At 38.7% G+C, this 17,964-nt stretch overlaps 2 protein-coding genes across 2 annotated transcripts in view; one reads left to right on the top strand and one right to left on the bottom strand.

Annotated features, from left to right (window-relative positions):
* Positions 1–1,304: 1,304 nt before the first annotated feature.
* GZF1 (GDNF inducible zinc finger protein 1) lies at positions 1,305–9,624 on the top strand. Its single transcript, XM_007956253.1, has 5 exons — positions 1,305–2,668; positions 5,127–5,221; positions 6,893–7,060; positions 7,748–7,905; positions 9,274–9,624. The coding sequence occupies exons 1-5, from the start codon at positions 1,305–1,307 to the stop codon at positions 9,622–9,624; spliced, it is 2,136 nt and encodes a 711-aa protein (XP_007954444.1).
* A 7,587-nt stretch (positions 9,625–17,211) lies between these two features.
* The window catches only part of NAPB (NSF attachment protein beta), a 138,624-nt gene continuing 137,871 nt past the window's right edge, over positions 17,212–17,964 (bottom strand). Inside the window, exon 11 of the mRNA XM_007956250.2 lies at positions 17,212–17,322. Within this exon, the coding sequence (XP_007954441.1) occupies positions 17,212–17,322 (111 nt within the window). The remainder of the gene's footprint in view (positions 17,323–17,964) is intronic.

The raw sequence follows: 17,964 nt of genomic DNA, 5'->3' as shown, positions 1-17,964 counted from the left end.
AGTCTTGAGGAGAAAGCCCATTCTCTGGGAATCTGAGGAGTAAGTGGAAGCATCAAAGGTGAAGAAATGACCCGACATGATGGGGAACCACAGAGAACCAAGGAGAGGAGACTTCTAAGGGGCAAGGGTAGGTGTGTGAGATTTGCATTGACTACTGCTGGGGAAAGATCAAAGGAATAAAAGTAGCTTTTGGCACATAACAAGACTGAGGTGTGTTGAGCAGTTTGGAATTGTGAGTTAGAGAGCTCCACCAGGCCCAGGTTCAAGTTCTAGCACAATCATTTGCTACCTCGTTAGTTCCTCATGTGTGGAATGGGGATAATAATAGCACCTATGGCTGGTGCGTTTGAAGCCATTAACAACTAGCCACCAAGTCTCAGACACTATTACAATCACTGAACATGATTTTACTCATTGAAGCCTCACAGTATCCTATTGTGTAGGCACTGTACAGAGGAGGAAACTGAGGTAAAAAGAAGCTGAATTACTTGCTCAAGGTAACACAGCTTATAAAAGCCACGTAACTTGCATTAGTTCAGTAGAGTAATGGTAGTTCAAATTATTATGTGTTTAACCAATAATGTGTTTAAAGAAAAAAAACAACCAAACTCACTGCTGTGAAGTCACATCAAACTCATAAACACCCCTTCTTGGGTTTATGAGGCAGTATCACTATGGAAATAGATTGCCCAGCCTTCCTTCTGAGGAGAGCTGGTGGGTTTGAATCACCAGCCTTCTGGTTAGCAGTCAAATGCCTTAGGCACTGTGCCACCAGAGGTGTTAAAAATGGCCATTTATTGTGGACTACTTTTCCAAGAAGTATTCCTCATGGAAACTATTTAGTTGGCTGGTTTCAAAGGCAGAACTGATTCTCTAAGGTTTGCTCCCAGGCTATGGCAGCTGTGTTTTAATTATCTGTTTGTCTGACCACCAAAGAACTGGATACTATTGTTGCCATAATTGTATTAGAGTTTTGGGATCTGTATCTGTAAGCAAATTAGAAAATAGTCTTGAGAATCAAATTACTGCTTTAGTATATTTCACTGATCATCATTTTAATCATTTATTGGGAGAAATCTTGGTAATATTTTACTTTTTCATACATAGGATTTCTTTTCAGAAAACTGCTAAGAAGTGAAATGTGATTTGAATTTTTACATGAGAAAAGTCAGGTTCGGTAAGCTGTCTCTAGTCTCTGAAGAACTGAAATAATCCTCTCGTTTTTAGTTATTTTACTTCAGTGCTTGTGTGTGCATTAAATAATTTTTGTGTGGTTTTCAAAGCTTATTTTAGGAAGAAGAAAGATGGAAAGTGGTGCAGTTCTGCTGGAATCCAAATCCTCGCCATTTAACCTTTTGAATGAAATGCACCAGTTACGCCTGCTGGGCCACCTGTGTGATGTGACTGTCAGTGTGGAATATCAGGGAGTCCGGGAAGAATTTATGGCTCACAAAGCAGTGCTGGCAGCTACCAGCAAGTTTTTTAAGGAAATGTTCCTTAATGAGAAATCTGTGGATGGTACGAGGACTAACGTCTATTTAAATGAAGTACAAGTTGTTGACTTTGCTTCATTTCTTGAGTTTGTCTACACTGCAAAGGTACAGGTTGAAGAAGATCGGGTGCAGCGAATGTTGGAAATGGCTGAAAAGCTAAAATGTTTGGACTTATCAGAAACTTGTTTTCAATTAAAGAAACAGATGTTAGAATCGGTACTTTTGGAGTTGCAGAATTTCTCAGAGTCTCAGGAGGCAGAAGTGAGCAGTGGCTCCCAAATCAGTGTTGCTCCTGACTTGAGGGCAAATGTGGCTGTGGATGGTCCTCATTCCAATGGCCTTTTGGATTCAGATTATCCAGTAGAGAGAATCAGCAATGGCATGCTGCCAGATATCCCACTGAAGAAAGCCAAGGAAAAACTAGACAAGAAAAAAGATGTGGTTAAGCCTCCCTATCCAAAAATCAGAAGAGCTAGTGGAAGACTGGCTGGAAAAAAGGTATTTGTAGAAATCCCTAAAAAGAAATACACAAGGAGACTGCGAGAGCAGCAGAAAAGTGCTGAGGATGATGTGGGGGACTACAAGTCCCCCCCTCAAGACCAAACCCAAGACAATGGGGGGACTGAGATGGGGCCAGTTACAAAAGATGTGAATCCAAAAACTGAGGACTGTAATGTTGTTGAATTGGAAGAGATAATGCAAAAAGCAGGAGAGGAGGAAGAAGAGGAGGAGGATGAGGGGGATAAGAAGAAGAGTAACTTTAAGTGTACCACCTGCGAAAAAGCATTTTTGTATGAGAAGAGCTTCCTGAAGCACATCAAGTATCACCATGGAGTTGCTGCTGAGGTTGTTTACCGCTGTGACACCTGCAGCCAGACCTTTGCTAACCGCTGCAACCTGAAGAGCCATCAGCGCCATGTGCACAGCAGCGAGCGCCACTTCCCGTGTGAGCTCTGCGGGAAGAAGTTCAAAAGGAAGAAGGACGTCAAGAGGCACATCCTGCAGGTCCATGAGGGTGGTGGGGAGCGGCATCAGTGCCAGCAGTGTGGCAAGGGCTTGAGCTCCAAGACAGCCCTGAGGCTCCATGAACGCACCCACACCGGTGACAAGCCTTATGGCTGTACCGAGTGCGAAGCCAAGTTTTCTCAGCCTTCTGCACTTAAGACCCACATGAGGTAGGGGCAGGTCTCACTCTTATATTAGAGTGTTGTTGGAAATATAGGAGATCTTTCTAAAATATTTTTCAGAATGTGACTTGTTCACTGGAATTTTCTTTTCTTGAAATGCATTATGCTGAGAAATTGAGGTTGTACTAGGATTTGGACCACTATGTTTATATCTCTAGATTTTTCACATCTTGTTCCCTTTAAAAGTTAAGGAGACTATTTTGAAATCTCTTTCTAGGTAGAGAATCTATGAGAGATTGCTTTTCTTCAACTTTTTGGAAATCTTGTGTTTCAACGGCCCTCAAGCCAAGGGATTAGACCTTCAGCCGTCTGCTTTCCATGTTTATAGCACAGAATCCTAGGTACAGAACTCAGCTTTCATGCTCCTGTGGAAGACTACCAAACTACCAAGAATGCCAGGCCCCCAGAGGCTATCTTGACCTCCACTGCAGATAGTAACACATTCTCCCCAGTAGCTTTTGGTGCTCTAGACTGGAGGAAGAGTTGGGGCCAATTACCTTTATTTCTCTTTCCCTGGCTTTTCATTTTAAACTTAGGTTCTGTGACCATCTGGGTCCAGCAAGCCCATTCAAGACCTCAGGATATTTAAGGCATATATAATTCTTAGGAAATGTCTGTGGTCTTATGTTTTAGTTCTTGTCTTGGAAAGTGTGTTATTGGATAGTTTAAAACCCAGAATCAGGACAGACTGTTTTCTTTTGTTTCTGAACTGGAGGTGGGTAGCATTAAGTTTTTTGGGTAAGTTTCCTTATAGTTCTCAGTATTTATACCTGAAATCCAGACAAGCAGTTGCTTTCTATTCTATACTAGATCTGCCCTCTAACCTGGGCTGGTCTTTTGTTGTTCGTTGTCTTTTACTCTATATACCAAGTGTAAAATACTTGGCTGCAAAAATAGGGGCAGCATCTTCTTACCACCTCTAACTTCACAAGAGGAAGACAGAATCACCATCAGCAGCCCAAGACTTATTATTCCTATGAGGCCAGACATGCCAACACCCTCCAACCTTTTTACCAGCTCTGACACAAACCGTCTCTCCTACAGCACTCACTATGACTCTGCTGGCTTCGATAACTGGTTGCAATGGTCACACGGAACTCTCGGACAGTACTCAGGATTATGGGGTTTTTAGGGAAGTAACAGGTTACAATTCAGGTTCAGGGACACTCAGAATAGAATTCTTCAATCATGACAGTCTCCCCTCTGCTATGCCCTCAGGTATGCCTCTCGACCTGGCCTCTGCCCTGCTCTGGCAGGTGTTACAAAGCTCTTTTAGTTGTTGATAGGTGCATCTATGTGCATCCCACTTTGCCAGAAAGGCTTCTGCCCAAAAGCACTCGGCTTTCTCATTCCATGGGCCAGCAAGCTTGCCACTCTGTCTCATGCCTCTTGGTTCTTCTGCAGTTGTCTCAGCTGGTCGTTTCTGCCAGGGAGGTCCAGCACCAGCATCTCGGGTCCAAGGACAAACTTCACTCCACCTCTGGCTCTTCTCCCATGATGGCAGTGAGATCCCCCTTATTCTCTGGGAAGGCCCATTTTAAGCCTAGCAAAATGAAAGACTAATAAACCCCCACATTAGAGTTCCACACATCTTATTTGCATGATCCTACTGGTGGTGTAGTGCCTAAGGCACTTGACTGCTAATCAGAAGGTTGGTGGTTCAAACCCACCAGCCACTCCCCGGAAGGAAATTTGGTCAATCTACTTCCGTAGAGATACTGCCTTGGAAACCCAAGGAGGGTCCACTATGAGTTGGAGACAACTTGATGGAACATAACAACAACAACATCACCCAGTCATCTGGTGGGAGTCACAAAGACATTGGCTAGACAAGACATACAAGTTAATTTACTGCACCACACTGGCTTAGGAAGTGCTCAGTAAATCCTGGTTGAATGCTACTTCTTAATATTTGTGAAATTAAAATCCTTATACATATTTCTCTGAAACTAAGTTTCTTCAGTGTTTTGAGAGCAATTCTCTGTAGGCTGGTTATAGTAATAGGAAATGACAGTAAAATTTTTGATCATGTATTTTGTCAGCAATAGTTCCTAAGGTGTTTGTGGTTGGTTATTCTAAATGAGGGAATGTTAGACAAATAAATACTAGACATTGCTATTTAGTGTTTTTAAAAACGTGCAAAAGCATGGTAAAAAAATAACTCACTGCCATCAAGTTGGGTGTCTGCCTGCAAATGCCTTACATCATGAACAGTGAGGCATATGAATGGATGTGGGTGAACATTTGGTGTCTTACAGGGATACCAATCTGTAGGCTTTGTGAAGAAATGGATTTTGTTTTGGGATGGAGATTATGGGCCTCTTTTCCATTCACTTCTGTCATTTTCATTAGGCCTAGCCTGGATTTTCAGGCTAGAATGGAAATTGTATTGCAAAATGAGGTTTGAATTATATCCTAAGTTATCATCTGAATATTGTACTTTCAGAATTCATACAGGGGAAAAACCTTTTGTCTGTGATGAATGTGGTGCAAGATTCACTCAGAACCACATGCTGATTTATCATAAAAGGTGCCACACAGGTAAATACTCATGCTGTTGTGATTGAATGTCTTTCTTAGCTGTAGGAGGAAACTGATTTATTTAGAAGTTGACATTGATTAAAGCAATATAGGCTAAAGCCATGATACAGCTTTTTCATCTATTAAGCAAGCAAACAAAAATGCCCGTTGCATCCAGTGCTGGTGTTCTTGGGGCGATGGCCTTTGTACCATGGAGCACTATGAGTTAGCATATGACCCTTTGGGAAGTTACTTTGTGGGTCTTACATATCAAGAGGTATGAAACAGTTCCTGTTGTTTTGGCCAAGAACTACATTCCCAGCAATCTGTCCTAAAATAAATTGTCCAAAATATGGAAAAAGCTATTTCTTTTTTTTAAAATACATTTTATTGAAATATAATTCATGTACAGTGAAATACACATAACTAAAGCAACATAGGTCAGTGCATTTGAAAAGCTATATTCTATTAGCCATCTTTTTGCCATTTTTAATAACAAAGAATTAGAAACAATCTAATTGTCCAACCATGAAGAAGTGGTTTAGAAAACTCTGGTAAACCACCCACCAGCTTATGAACCAGCTATTTGGTGTAATGGTTCTGAACTGTATGAAAAAGCACTTGTGCTAGAATGTTGAATTAAAAAAAAAAAATTAGGCAGTCAATCTTGACTATCTTGAAAATCTGCACATAAAGGATTAGAAGAAATCAACTGTTATGTAGTATATTAAGGTGGTAGGATTCTCTCATTTCTATTTTCCAAAACTTCTGTGATAAGATTTTATGTGAGGGAGAAAAATTAAGTTAGCTTTACTCTGATTGAGCACAGTAACCCTAGGTTCAGAGCCTCATTATGTACTATACAGAAGTATACCAAGCCTAATTTGTATTTGTATATTGTGGTTATTGTACTAATACAGTTCTTCCTCCTTTGCTTGCTTTTATTTCTAATTACTGTCGTGTGCCTAAGTTCAAATACATGTGACACAGAGATGAAGCCTTTATCAGTATGAATTACTAGACTGCAAAATGAGCAGGCTTGGTATCTAATGGAAGTTTGGGGTGAGGGCAAAATCAGGCTACATGGAAGGATTGAGTCAGAGATGGTCATTTGATGAAAATATGAATGGATTCAGATTTTATTAAAACCAATATTTGTATTTTTGTGTTTGTCAAATCAGGGACACACCTTACAATTAGATGAGTCTGATTTGTGGGATCGAAGGACTCAAAACTACAAAAAGTAAGATGGTATTAAAATTATTTCTTGTCCTCTAATCCAATCAAATTGAGTCCAGTTGCTACTCTAGAATAGCTATGCATATATATTCATTTTGAACTTCCATCCCTTCAAGAAGCGTTTTTATGCCATTAAAGATCCATGGAAATGCTTTTTTGAAAATAAACTCAGCCATTCTGCCAGAAAGAGGGTATATAATTACTGTCTTGTTTGACTAAATTTCCAAAATGGTGAGCTGACTGAATTGTAGTCTAATGAAATCATTCTTGGTATTTTCAAGGATACTTCACACCGACTCTTACCAAGTAGCAAGCAGCTTTAGTGAACAGGTGTTTTATGAGTTCTAACTAGAACATGAAGCAAGCCATCCACTAGGAACCATTGAGGAATGCATATAGGTTGTGTTAAGAGTGCACCTACTACTCTCCTTTTTTTTTTTTTTTTCCATGCAGGGGAAAGACCCTTTATGTGTGAAACATGTGGCAAGAGTTTTGCTTCTAAGGAGTATTTAAAACATCATAATAGAATTCATACTGGATCTAAACCCTTTAAATGTGAAGTGTGTTTCAGGACTTTTGCACAGCGGAATTCACTTTACCAGCATATTAAAGTCCATACAGGTACAGTTGGGATGTCACCAGAGAAAGATGGGCAGTTTGGTAATGGAAAAATACCCCCAAGGTTTTAGAGTTACTAGAAAGCTATTTGGAATTAAGCTTAAGGAGAGAAATTTGGCCAATCTGTGTGTTGTAAGAATATTTTTTTACTTTGGCAATTCATTACTGACTCTGAGAAACTGAGGAAGTAGAACTACTTATGTGTGCCAACAGGAGACAACCACGTCCCTTGACTTCTTGGAGTTTTTATTGAGGACAGTATACAGGGCGTATAAATGTGGGTATGTGGACATTTTAATAATTTTCAGGTTAGAATTAGGGATAATGATCTATATGTGATATTATAGATACATATATATATGCAAATCCAGTTATCGAGGACTTAAGAGTTAAAAAAAAAAAAAGCTCTGTTAGTATAGTGCTAATTTCTGTAGATACTGTACCAGGTGGAAGAATGGATTCTGGCCTTTTTTGGTATAGGCCATATACTCTTGCTATATAATAGGGATCGCAGATTTGAATTTCTATCACAGGTTGACTCTTGCGTTGTTCTCAACATAGCCTGCCTTAGAATGGAATGCTTAAGCTTTGCCAGTGGTTTGCAAACAGCATTATTCCAGAGTGCATTCAGAATTAATTACAGTAGGTTGGAGAGACCAAAAAGCTAATTTTCTTCTGTTCCTATCTCAGGGGAACGTCCCTACTGTTGTGATCAGTGTGGTAAGCAGTTCACTCAGCTGAACGCTCTCCAACGCCACCATCGGATTCACACAGGAGAGAAGCCATTCATGTGTAACGCATGTGGGCGGACATTTACCGACAAGTCCACTCTCCGGCGGCATACCTCAGTAAGCAATAGTGTGACTCATTTAAAATGAAAAACTGTTGATTCTTTGATACACAGAACCATGAATAGTCAGAAATGCCTTTGTCGTCATTCCATAATGTGCTTAGATGAGAGAACAGGTATTTTTCTTCAGGTTTTCTCCATAGTGAGTGCATTCAAAGGGCAAACAAAGAACCAAGCCTCAAGGCCCAGGGAAAGCACAGTCCACAAGTACTTCCTTACAACGATGATGAGGACAGACGAGAGGGATTTGACAGTTAGTGAAAGGAAATTTTGCTGCAGCTGTGGTGGTACAGTGCCTAACACATTTGACTGCTAACTAGAAGGTTAGCAGTTCAAACCCACCAGTCACTCTGTGGAAGGAAGATGGGGCAATCTACTTCTGTAAAGACTGACTGCTTTGGAAACCCAATGGGGGTCACTAGAATTGGAATCAACTTGATGGTAGTACATTTGTTTTTTTTTGGTTTAGAAACCAAATTTAAGTTGAAGAGACTGTCACTCTTTTTTAATGCACTTGTTTTTAAAAAAATTACTTGTTGGGGGCTCAGGGACCATAGTCTTGGGGGACACTAAGGTGAACTGGCATAATATAGTCCACCAAAACAATGTTCTACGTCGTACTTTGGTGAGTAGCAACTGAGGTCTTAAGAGATTGTGAGTGGCCACCTAAGGTCCAACTATTGGTCTCTCCCTATCTGGAGCAAAGAAGAATGAAGGAAATCAAAGACAGAAGGGAACCATTAGTCCAAAGACCTATGGATCACATGAACACCATATTCCATGACCCTGGGACCAGAAGAAATAGATGGTATCCAGCTACCACTCCTGACCACTCTGAAAAAGATCACAGTAGGAGTTCCTGGTTAGAGTGGGAGAAAAATGTGGAACAAAACTCAAAATCATAAAAAGACCAGGCTTACTAGTCTGACTGAGACTGGCACCTCTGAGACTACAGCCCTTTATACACCCTTCAAGCCAGGAACTGACTCACCCTTGTGGCTCAGCTTTCAGCTAAGCTACATACAAGGCCTATAACATGAACCAGGAAGGTATGCACTCATTACAAGTCAATCATACGAGATCAAAAGGGCAGGATTCACCTGGGGATAAAGCTCAGAAAGCATGAAAAGATAGGAAAGGACTAATAGAAATGGTAAACACAGGGAGGAAGTGGGAAGAGTGGTGGTACATTGGGGATTATAGTGACTGTGACAGAACAAAATGTGTAGGAATTGTTCAATGGGAAACCAATTTGCTCTGTAAATTTTCACCCACATAACAATTTAAAAAAAAAAAGATGCTTTTGTTAGTAAGTATCTGTGAACTAGGATATGTACTTGACTTACGTTTTGTGTTTGATTTGTAGATACATGATAAGAATACTCCATGGAAGTCTTTCCTTGTTATTGTAGATGGCTCACCCAAGAATGATGAAGGGCACAAGACTGAACAGCTTGATGAAGAATATACGTCATCCAAACTTTCAGATAAATTGTTGTCTTTTACAGAAAATGGCCATTTTCACAACCTGGCCCCACTCCAAAGTAGCATACCTGCTGTGCATGAGAACAGGTTGGCAGACACAGCCTGCAAGCCGGATGATTCTGTGGTATCCCAGGACTCTTTGCTCACCACTGCCATCAGTAATTTTAGTGAACTGACTCCACAGACAGGCACTATGCCCCCACAACTTCACTCTCTGACCAACATGGAATAAGAACTTGATGTTCCATGTCAGGCAGACCTGGTCCTACACATCTTTGAGTGTACGACAGCTATACTTAAGATGATGCCATGGGCAAAGATGTGTGCAAGAATGACTTCCACAGATTTTCCGTTAACTAGCATGTCTTTGTCAAAGCATTTTTTCAAAGCTTTCCTTTAAAAATCTTGATCTGCATGATCTCAGCTACACTTATCAACAAACAAGGCAGTTAAAATAACCTCACCTGATTTTACGGTAGGTTGTGTGCATTAATCATTCTAATGCTTGGTTATCTTAAATATTTATGAAGTTTAGACAACTGCTTGACTTAATTGTAAAACACATTGATCCAACTCATGAAATTGCGGTTAACAGTCTCCCAAATCCCTCACCCTGCCTTAAACTTCTGTATAGGTTCCTTTCTCTTGATACTTTTAAGGTCTTTTTGACTGCCATGACTGAGTCCATGCTGAAATCATCTGGGACCTTGTATCTTCAGGTATTTCTTCCCTGTCAAATTGAGGAATATCAGATCTGCTCTGGGAGTCCTTAATTAGGAATGGAGAAATGGAGTATTGCTTTCATTTTCCTCCTATTTGCAGGCACTATAAAAGGAATAGCAAATTAAACATGTGCAAAACAGCTCAGTCTAACCTCTACTCACATATGCAGCTAGCAAATTTGCATAAAGTCAATCTTCGGAATGACATGTGGTTGGTTGGTTTCATTCCTAAAACATTGATTAGGTGAAAGCTGTCCTACCAAAGATTCTAGCAGCAAAACCTCATAGTCGTTGCAGAGTTGTTGTAGAAAATTAAGAAGTTAATTTAGGAAAACTTGAATGCTGGGTAGTCCTTTTACTGAAAAAGAGCAAAATGAAGTGATTGTGAAAAACTTTAGGGCACATAGTATTTTTGCCAGGTTTTTCTGACTTAATTTCTATAATTTCCAGAGGCCCAGACTTTCTCATTTCCATATCAAAAGATGGCATCATGCAAGTAATTGCCACATATTTGTTTCCATGGGAACACGCAAGAATACAAGCAGAAGGGACCAAAAGCCTTGGCACATTCACCTTCCATTATACCTTAAGAGTGATTATGAAGAACCAGTAACTAACTTTTTCCTCCTTTGGTTGTCTCCTGCTGAACATACTGCTCAAAATAAATTCACAGTGAAAAAATAATTTTGCTGTATTTGCTAAACTTGAGTTTTGGTTCCAGTAACTTTGAATATTGCCGTGTGCTTGTAAATGCTTTAATTCCCATGTAACTTAAAACATTAATTTTAAAAGAAAATCTTAAAGGAATTCTTCTCACTAATTTGCTTTTCCCCCTTCATTTTAATTTATTAAACTTGCTGTGAAAACAATTCCAGTTTCTAAGACGAAGTTAAGTTTCAGGAATGAAGACATAGCTGCACTTTGTGAGAAGCTAATGAGGGAAGATTTTTTCCCCTAAGTGTGTATGTTCTTTTAACTTGTAACATGTTAAATATTAAAGTCAGTATAAGCTGTTTTGGGCACTGATAACATTTTTACACCTACTCTTGAAGATGATAGTACTTCAATTTCAGTTCTGATGTTAGTGTTCAGAACAAAATCTGTCAAATAACCATTTTATTCTTAGAGGAGAAAGAACCTGCCCAGCTGATGTACTATTTTATGGTATAAAGTCATCTTGATGAGAAGGAATTTAAATAATATTTTGTTATCTACTGGAAGAAAGATTGTCTTGAATTTGTTTCTTTAGAAGTTCTACAAAACAATTGTTTTAATAAATGTTTCCTTTATACAAATAATTTTTCAGTTGTAATTTTATTTGTATTACTAGAATTTAGTGCTATAGAAATAAAATTCTTAATTGAGAAGTCTAATTGATTGTTATAAATAATGAAATTTAAAGATCAGCGTCTATAAGCTTTTATTTAGTATTCTATTTTAAAATGTGTTCCTCTTAACTATCTGTATTTCACATTTTTTCTTTAGATGTAAAGGACCTAGGAATGAGTAAAACAGACACTGGCTTACACATAAATAATTTGTACAGCTTGATACTACCAAGTATGTCAGTGGTTATACTTGGTACTCTTTTTTGCCGGTGTCTTCAACGTAATATTAAAGTGTGTATCAAACAGATTTCTTTAATGATAGGTATTTCTCCATGGGGTCACTAGGAGTCAGAATCAACTCAATGGCAATGAGTTTAGTTTTTTTGGTTTTCCCAAAAACCAGTGGAAAAACATCCACAAATCCTATGGGAAGACTATTAGAGATCTGTGGAGGCATCTCTCCTTAGTTCTCTTTTTCCAAAGAGAGCCACACTGAATGAGCAAAGAACACATAAAAATACCTGAACAAGGAAGGTGCCCTGTGTGCTAGCACATTTTTCTTTCCAAAACATCAAGGCTACTTAGGAGCTGATTTGGTGGCTTCCAACCATTTTGTGAAAAATACTCTCATCCCAAACTCCAAAGGTCTCAGCAGCTTTTGGTTTAATCAAAATTTGTATTGTACAGTTTGAAGAAATAGGCCCTGTGGTCAGGGAAGACCTTTATTAAAGATGATTTTAAAAGAAATTTGATTTTGCTGTAGATGATTATCCAAACTAACACATTCAAGTTATAATTTAATTTTAACCTGTTAAATTTTATATCCTGTCACTAATTATGGAATTAATTTAAAAAAAAATATGGGTGCTTGTCCACTTAACTGAAGTTGGTATTATTCATTGCCACTTGGAAGTGACCGTTTGCTCGTATATCACTGAACAAGAGCAGATGTGAACTGACCTGCCATTTGGACTCCAATGTGGCAAAGCAAGCCACAAACATGAATCAGAGTGCAATCTAGCTATGTTATTTCAATTTTTGAGTCCCAGAAGCCATCTATTATTTTTGCCAGCCTATAAAGGGATTATATTACCAAGGCTGGAAAACGATGTTTTAAGCCACCGTGGCGGCTTCTCAGTGTTAGGAAACACTGATCCTAAGAGAAATTTAAATGATAAACTAATTGTGAATAATCAATAACATCTCAGAGATATTTCTAGGTTAGAAAGGCCACTTCTACCATTTATCTTTTAAAATTTAATTTGATGATCCTTACATAGTCATCAATCTACTAGAGGATCCTCTAAGCCAATGACCTAAATATTGCTCTGTAACAGAACAAGCCAGTCTGTACCATCCCTACAGTGTCCTCTTCCTCTTGAACTTCAGGCTTGAGTAGCTGGTGGGCTTGAACCTTCTCTAGGGGCATGTACTGTCCTTGTGCACACAGGTGTAAAAACATACACCACCAAAACAGTTGAGTGGCATGTTTTTTGGGGAGGATGGTGTTAGGACTGGGAGTTCTTCACTTACCCACTACCCCACAATCTTTCAGGAACCATTACCTTCTCAACTCTGCAGGGATTTCAGAGCCTAAAGGATTCAAGCAAGATTTTTATTTTTTTTAATTGTGATTTTGGTGAAAATTTACAAACTCACTTTCCATACAGCAGTTCACATATACTTTTGTCTCATGACATTGACCACAATTTACCATAGTGCAACAGCTCCCCCTCCACATACTCTGGTTACCTCTTCCTTTCGTGTGTCCATCCCTCCATGCACTCCTGCCCCCTGAGCTGTCTCCCTGTGCATAAGCAGCCCTTCTTTCTCCCATGCTTGTTCTCTCCAAGAAGTGTATCTACCTCAGGTAAATGTTCAACTCATATGCCTGTCTTTTGTTTGACTGGAAGCCACAGGTGTGAGTTCAATTCGAGACCTGAAGGGCAGCTAGGGGCCATAGTCCCAGTGGTTCCACCAGGCTCTATCAGACCAGCAAAGCTGGTCACCCACCCCCCCTCCCCTTTTTTTTTCTCCAAATGATTTTGAGTTTTGTTCCACATTGTTCTCCCTCTCTATCCAGGATCTCCTACACAGATCCCCTTCTAAGTGGTTGACACCATCTAGTTCTTTTGGTCTCATATAGGCTGCAGATTGGATGGTGTACTAGTCTCTAGGACTGTTTCCATGAAATTTTGGTTGTCTTCATTCTTCTTTGCTCTGACGAGGAGAGACCCATCATTGCATCTAGATGGCAGCTTGCAAGCTTTTAAGATCCCAGTCGCTACTCACCAAAGTAGGAGATGGAACAATGTTTTGTGTAGTATGTTATGCCAATTGAGCTTGATGTCCCCTGTGACTATGGTCCCGAGCCTACAGGTTTAACTACTTGGTCAGCTGGCTGTGACCAAGCAGTGACTACAACCTTGCCTCTTGTCAGCTCTACTATACACCTGGGAATTCAGATCATACACATAAACTTATAGGACCATTGTCTGCCAACCCTGTACATGCTCTTGGATACTCTCCCTGCTTCACAGACATACCTACTAGTTCAGCCTGTCTACCCATCTATCTACCCATATACCCATGTTTGCCTTCACTGACAACACAGTACTGCATGTGCAAAAGGGTTTATCTTTGTTGTCTGTACCTCCCATGTACCTCTCTATGTCTTTCTCTTCCTCAGTGCCACCATATTGATCACTCACATTTGGTACATTGCCCTTCTATTCACCCAGATCAATACTTATCTCTATTTCACGCAAGATTCTTAATGGGAGGAGCAGGATGGGATGAAAATGTGAGGTTTGCACAGTGATTATGTAAATTTAGTAGAAAATATCAGTACACTGTAACTAGGGTTTTCTTATAAGCCCTTAGTACCAGCAAAACAATAACACTGAGTTTCAATCAAGTGACTGAAGTTTTAATATAGTCAAATTGATGTTCAAATGGCTATTCACAGAGCCTAGAAAATATTAACTTCAAGGAAAGGAAGCCATTCTTGATTTGTATAAATTTAGTTAGGAAAGACTAGTCAAAATATTCATATTTCCAACTTTATTTACTGTACAGGTTCACATAAAACATACATACTCTTTCTGCTAAGGTAGATTTATCATTACATGGGAAGTTTTCATAATATAACCCTTTGTCCAAAAGCATGAGAGAGGGGAACACCAGCAGTGACTGACTTGGTACTTCACAAGTCACAGTTCACAACACAGGCAGATAGGTAACAGGTAACATGCTGTACTGCCAAGACCTCAAAAGAAAAGTCATAAAAGTTTGCATTTGGACAGTTTAAATGCACAATATCAGAGGAAACAACTTTACAAGGGCTAGTACCTATACTTTGGTTACAGTGACAACCACCACACACAGTCACAACTGTGCAAAAATACTGTTTTTATATCATTAAACAAGGAACACAAAGGATACAAGCTATAAAAATGTTGCCACAAAAAGCAAAGCTTTCCTGTAAGAAATTTAGACTTTGAACTAACCCCAGTTCATTAAATATAACAACATAACTAATCACTGCTTTGTCATTTAAGTCTGCAAATCTTGAAAACCTAACTTGTAGGCATCTTGAAAGAAACATGGTACTATCCTATGTGAATGGAACAATCAAAAGAATTAAGTTTGTAAACTGTTACTTGTCATCTTCCTTTAATCTTCTGGCAGGTCTGTTACAGCCACTGCAGTTATTTTTATTATTTTCATGTGAAATAATAAAAAATAAAAATTCTTTAACCAGGCTCTGATCCGAGTGTTTATTACAATGCAAACTATGACTGACTGACACAACAAAATTTTACAAATACTATTTTTAAAAGCCCTACCTCTTCTTTAGATGGGTGTGTTAGGGGATCACGATGAAAGCTAAACACAATTGCCTTAAAAAAGATCAAGTGGTTTTTACTTTAATCGCCAGACAAGAAAATTCTTTTAACAAGTGGAAACAACTTTTTAAACTCACTATGAAACAAGCACTTTGGCTAGCTAGTGTTTAAATGCTCTCCAAATGTTGTTTGTTGTTGTTATGCGCTGTCAAGTCAGACCCGACTGCCTTCCGGTTAGCAGTCAAGTGCCTTAGGTACTACACTACCAGAGCTCCAAATGGAAGAGACTTAAAACCAGAGGAAATAAGCTACAAACTACTCCCAAATTTCCAATTCCCAAATTTGGCTGGTTGTAGAATATCTAAGGAATAGCAGTAAGAACTCACTTTTTTCTCTGATCTTTTTCATAAGGGACTCCAATAGGAAATGAAGTAGCAACTAGGCTCCGTTCCAAATTTTACCTGAAGTGAGGGCCAGGTTTCATTGTATTTAAGAACGAACCCCAGTGATTATTACTGATGCAGAACCTGCACAATATGACCTCAGCTGGCTCTTTTCAACTACATTTCCTGCCCTTTCTCCTTCATTCTAAGACTGACCAATTCAAGCCATTCCTCACCCCCCATCTTTCCTAGCTCTGCCCGTGTTCTGAGCACACCCATTCTACCACTGCACAACACAATCCTACTCATCCCAGTCAAGGGTCATTCCACAAGAAAAACTTCATTCAAATACTTGTTAATACTGGATATAACATGGGAAATTTCCTTCACTTGTCATTAACAGCAGCAGCACAATTTAGAAAGAACCATGGGTTATGCCTGGTAACAAATCCATTATGAAACCAATTATTGTTTGAGCATATATTATTTAAATAAAAATAAACAGGAAAAAGTTTAAACACACAAGATAAAATCATTCCACCAGCTAAAAGAAAAATCATGTCCCTTAGAAACAAGTGGGGCATATAGTAAACCCAATACTAGATTCATCCCCATCAGATTAAATGAATGGATATAATTATTTACATACATCTTTAAGCTTTGACATAGATAATCTAACAGTCCTGACCAAAACTTAAAATGACTGTGGCACTGAAGATACTATATCAATATGAGAAAGTATATGAAAATGAAAACTGGGAAAAAGCATGTGCCAATTAAAATATATCTTTATGTGAGTATAAAGAAAGGGATTTCCATCTACCTAAAAGGAGGAAAGTATCTAAAGGAACAGGGAAAATTAGTCTATCATAGATTTTCTTCCTCTTTCTGTGTAAGTACAAGTCAGTTAGCTCCATCTTGACACTCATCCATGCATACAAGCAAGCACTGCCAGAAGGCCCCTGTCCTCACAGTGTGAGTGATGCCATCACACCCAAGCTATTCTGAAGTTTTGCTATGTACATGTTAGCATACAAAACAATATTACAAGCACTGGAAGTTGTCACTAGAATCATCAAAATAGTCATAAGATACTAAAACTATACACAATTTCTAACGAAGCAAGCTATAAACTCAATCCTCACAAATGTCCTAAGCACATACATTTAGAGAATATACTCAGATGTTAATGTATAGAGAATATACAAAGCATATATTAAAACAATTAGGTTCAGTACTCAAATCCAAGAAAAAGAACACAAAAAAACCTGTTAAAATTAAATATGGGCTCTGCAAATATCAAAATATGAACAAGATTATGAAGTACTTCTTAGAAAACTCTGGGGCTCTGATAAGCATGAATCACACATCATACCCACAGATCACCATCATACAGACATGGTGAGCTTAAATAATACACAGATCATCTGTCACATATGCAACAAAATTAAGCCATTACATGGGCATCCTATTAAGAACACTTGACCCAAGACAAAAATAAAGAGGAGTTAGCTGCATGCCCCAAAGATAGAAACATTTCATTTTAGGTCACCGTCTCCTTCTCCATCTCCTTGGATGGATTTTTTGATACGAAGCAACATTGTAGTAAGCCACTGATCCAAGCGAGATATTGAGTCAAATTCTTTTACCTAATTTAAAGGGAAGATGAATAGGAATTATTCCGTGGAAATACAATCAAAACATAAAACAATACTACCACCAAGTTCTTTTAACATTTACATTGATAATCCTCCAATTTTCTTCATTAGAAATTGTTCATTCCAATGATAAATTCAATCAATACAAACTTTATTTTTTTATTATTCTGTGACTATTCTGAAGGAGCTCTGGTGGCATAGTTCCTAAGGCATTTGACTGCTAACCAGAAGGCTGGCGGTTCAAATCCATCAGCCACTCCTTGGAAAGAAGATTGGGCAATCTACATCTGTAGTGATACTGCCTTGAAAACCCAAAGAGGGGTCACTTATGAGTCGGATCTGATGAAGGCAGTGAGTTTTTAGTGAGTGACAAGTTCCAGTGCTTTGTACATGGAGGAAATTCCTAACAGTCTTTTTAACTAGAAGGAAAGTACATTTAGTGTAACAAATAAAATTAGACTGTAATAATATTGATTTAGAAGGAATATGGAAAATTCATATTGCTCTAATATTTATCTAATTGAAAGAACTTGCACACAAAATTAGGATGTGTGGAAAAATTCTTCTGATATATTTCAATGCATTACCAAGTAGTAAAATTTCAATAAGATGAGAATTTTTTTTTTTTTTCCT

The sequence above is a fragment of the Orycteropus afer genome, unplaced genomic scaffold (genome assembly GCF_000298275.1).
Source record: "Orycteropus afer afer isolate SDZICR_OR568_19922 unplaced genomic scaffold, OryAfe1.0 scaffold00594, whole genome shotgun sequence".
Lineage (NCBI taxonomy): Eukaryota > Metazoa > Chordata > Mammalia > Tubulidentata > Orycteropodidae > Orycteropus > Orycteropus afer.
The sequence above is the reverse complement of the archived record's forward strand: the minus strand, read 5'-3'. Positions and strand labels throughout refer to the sequence as shown.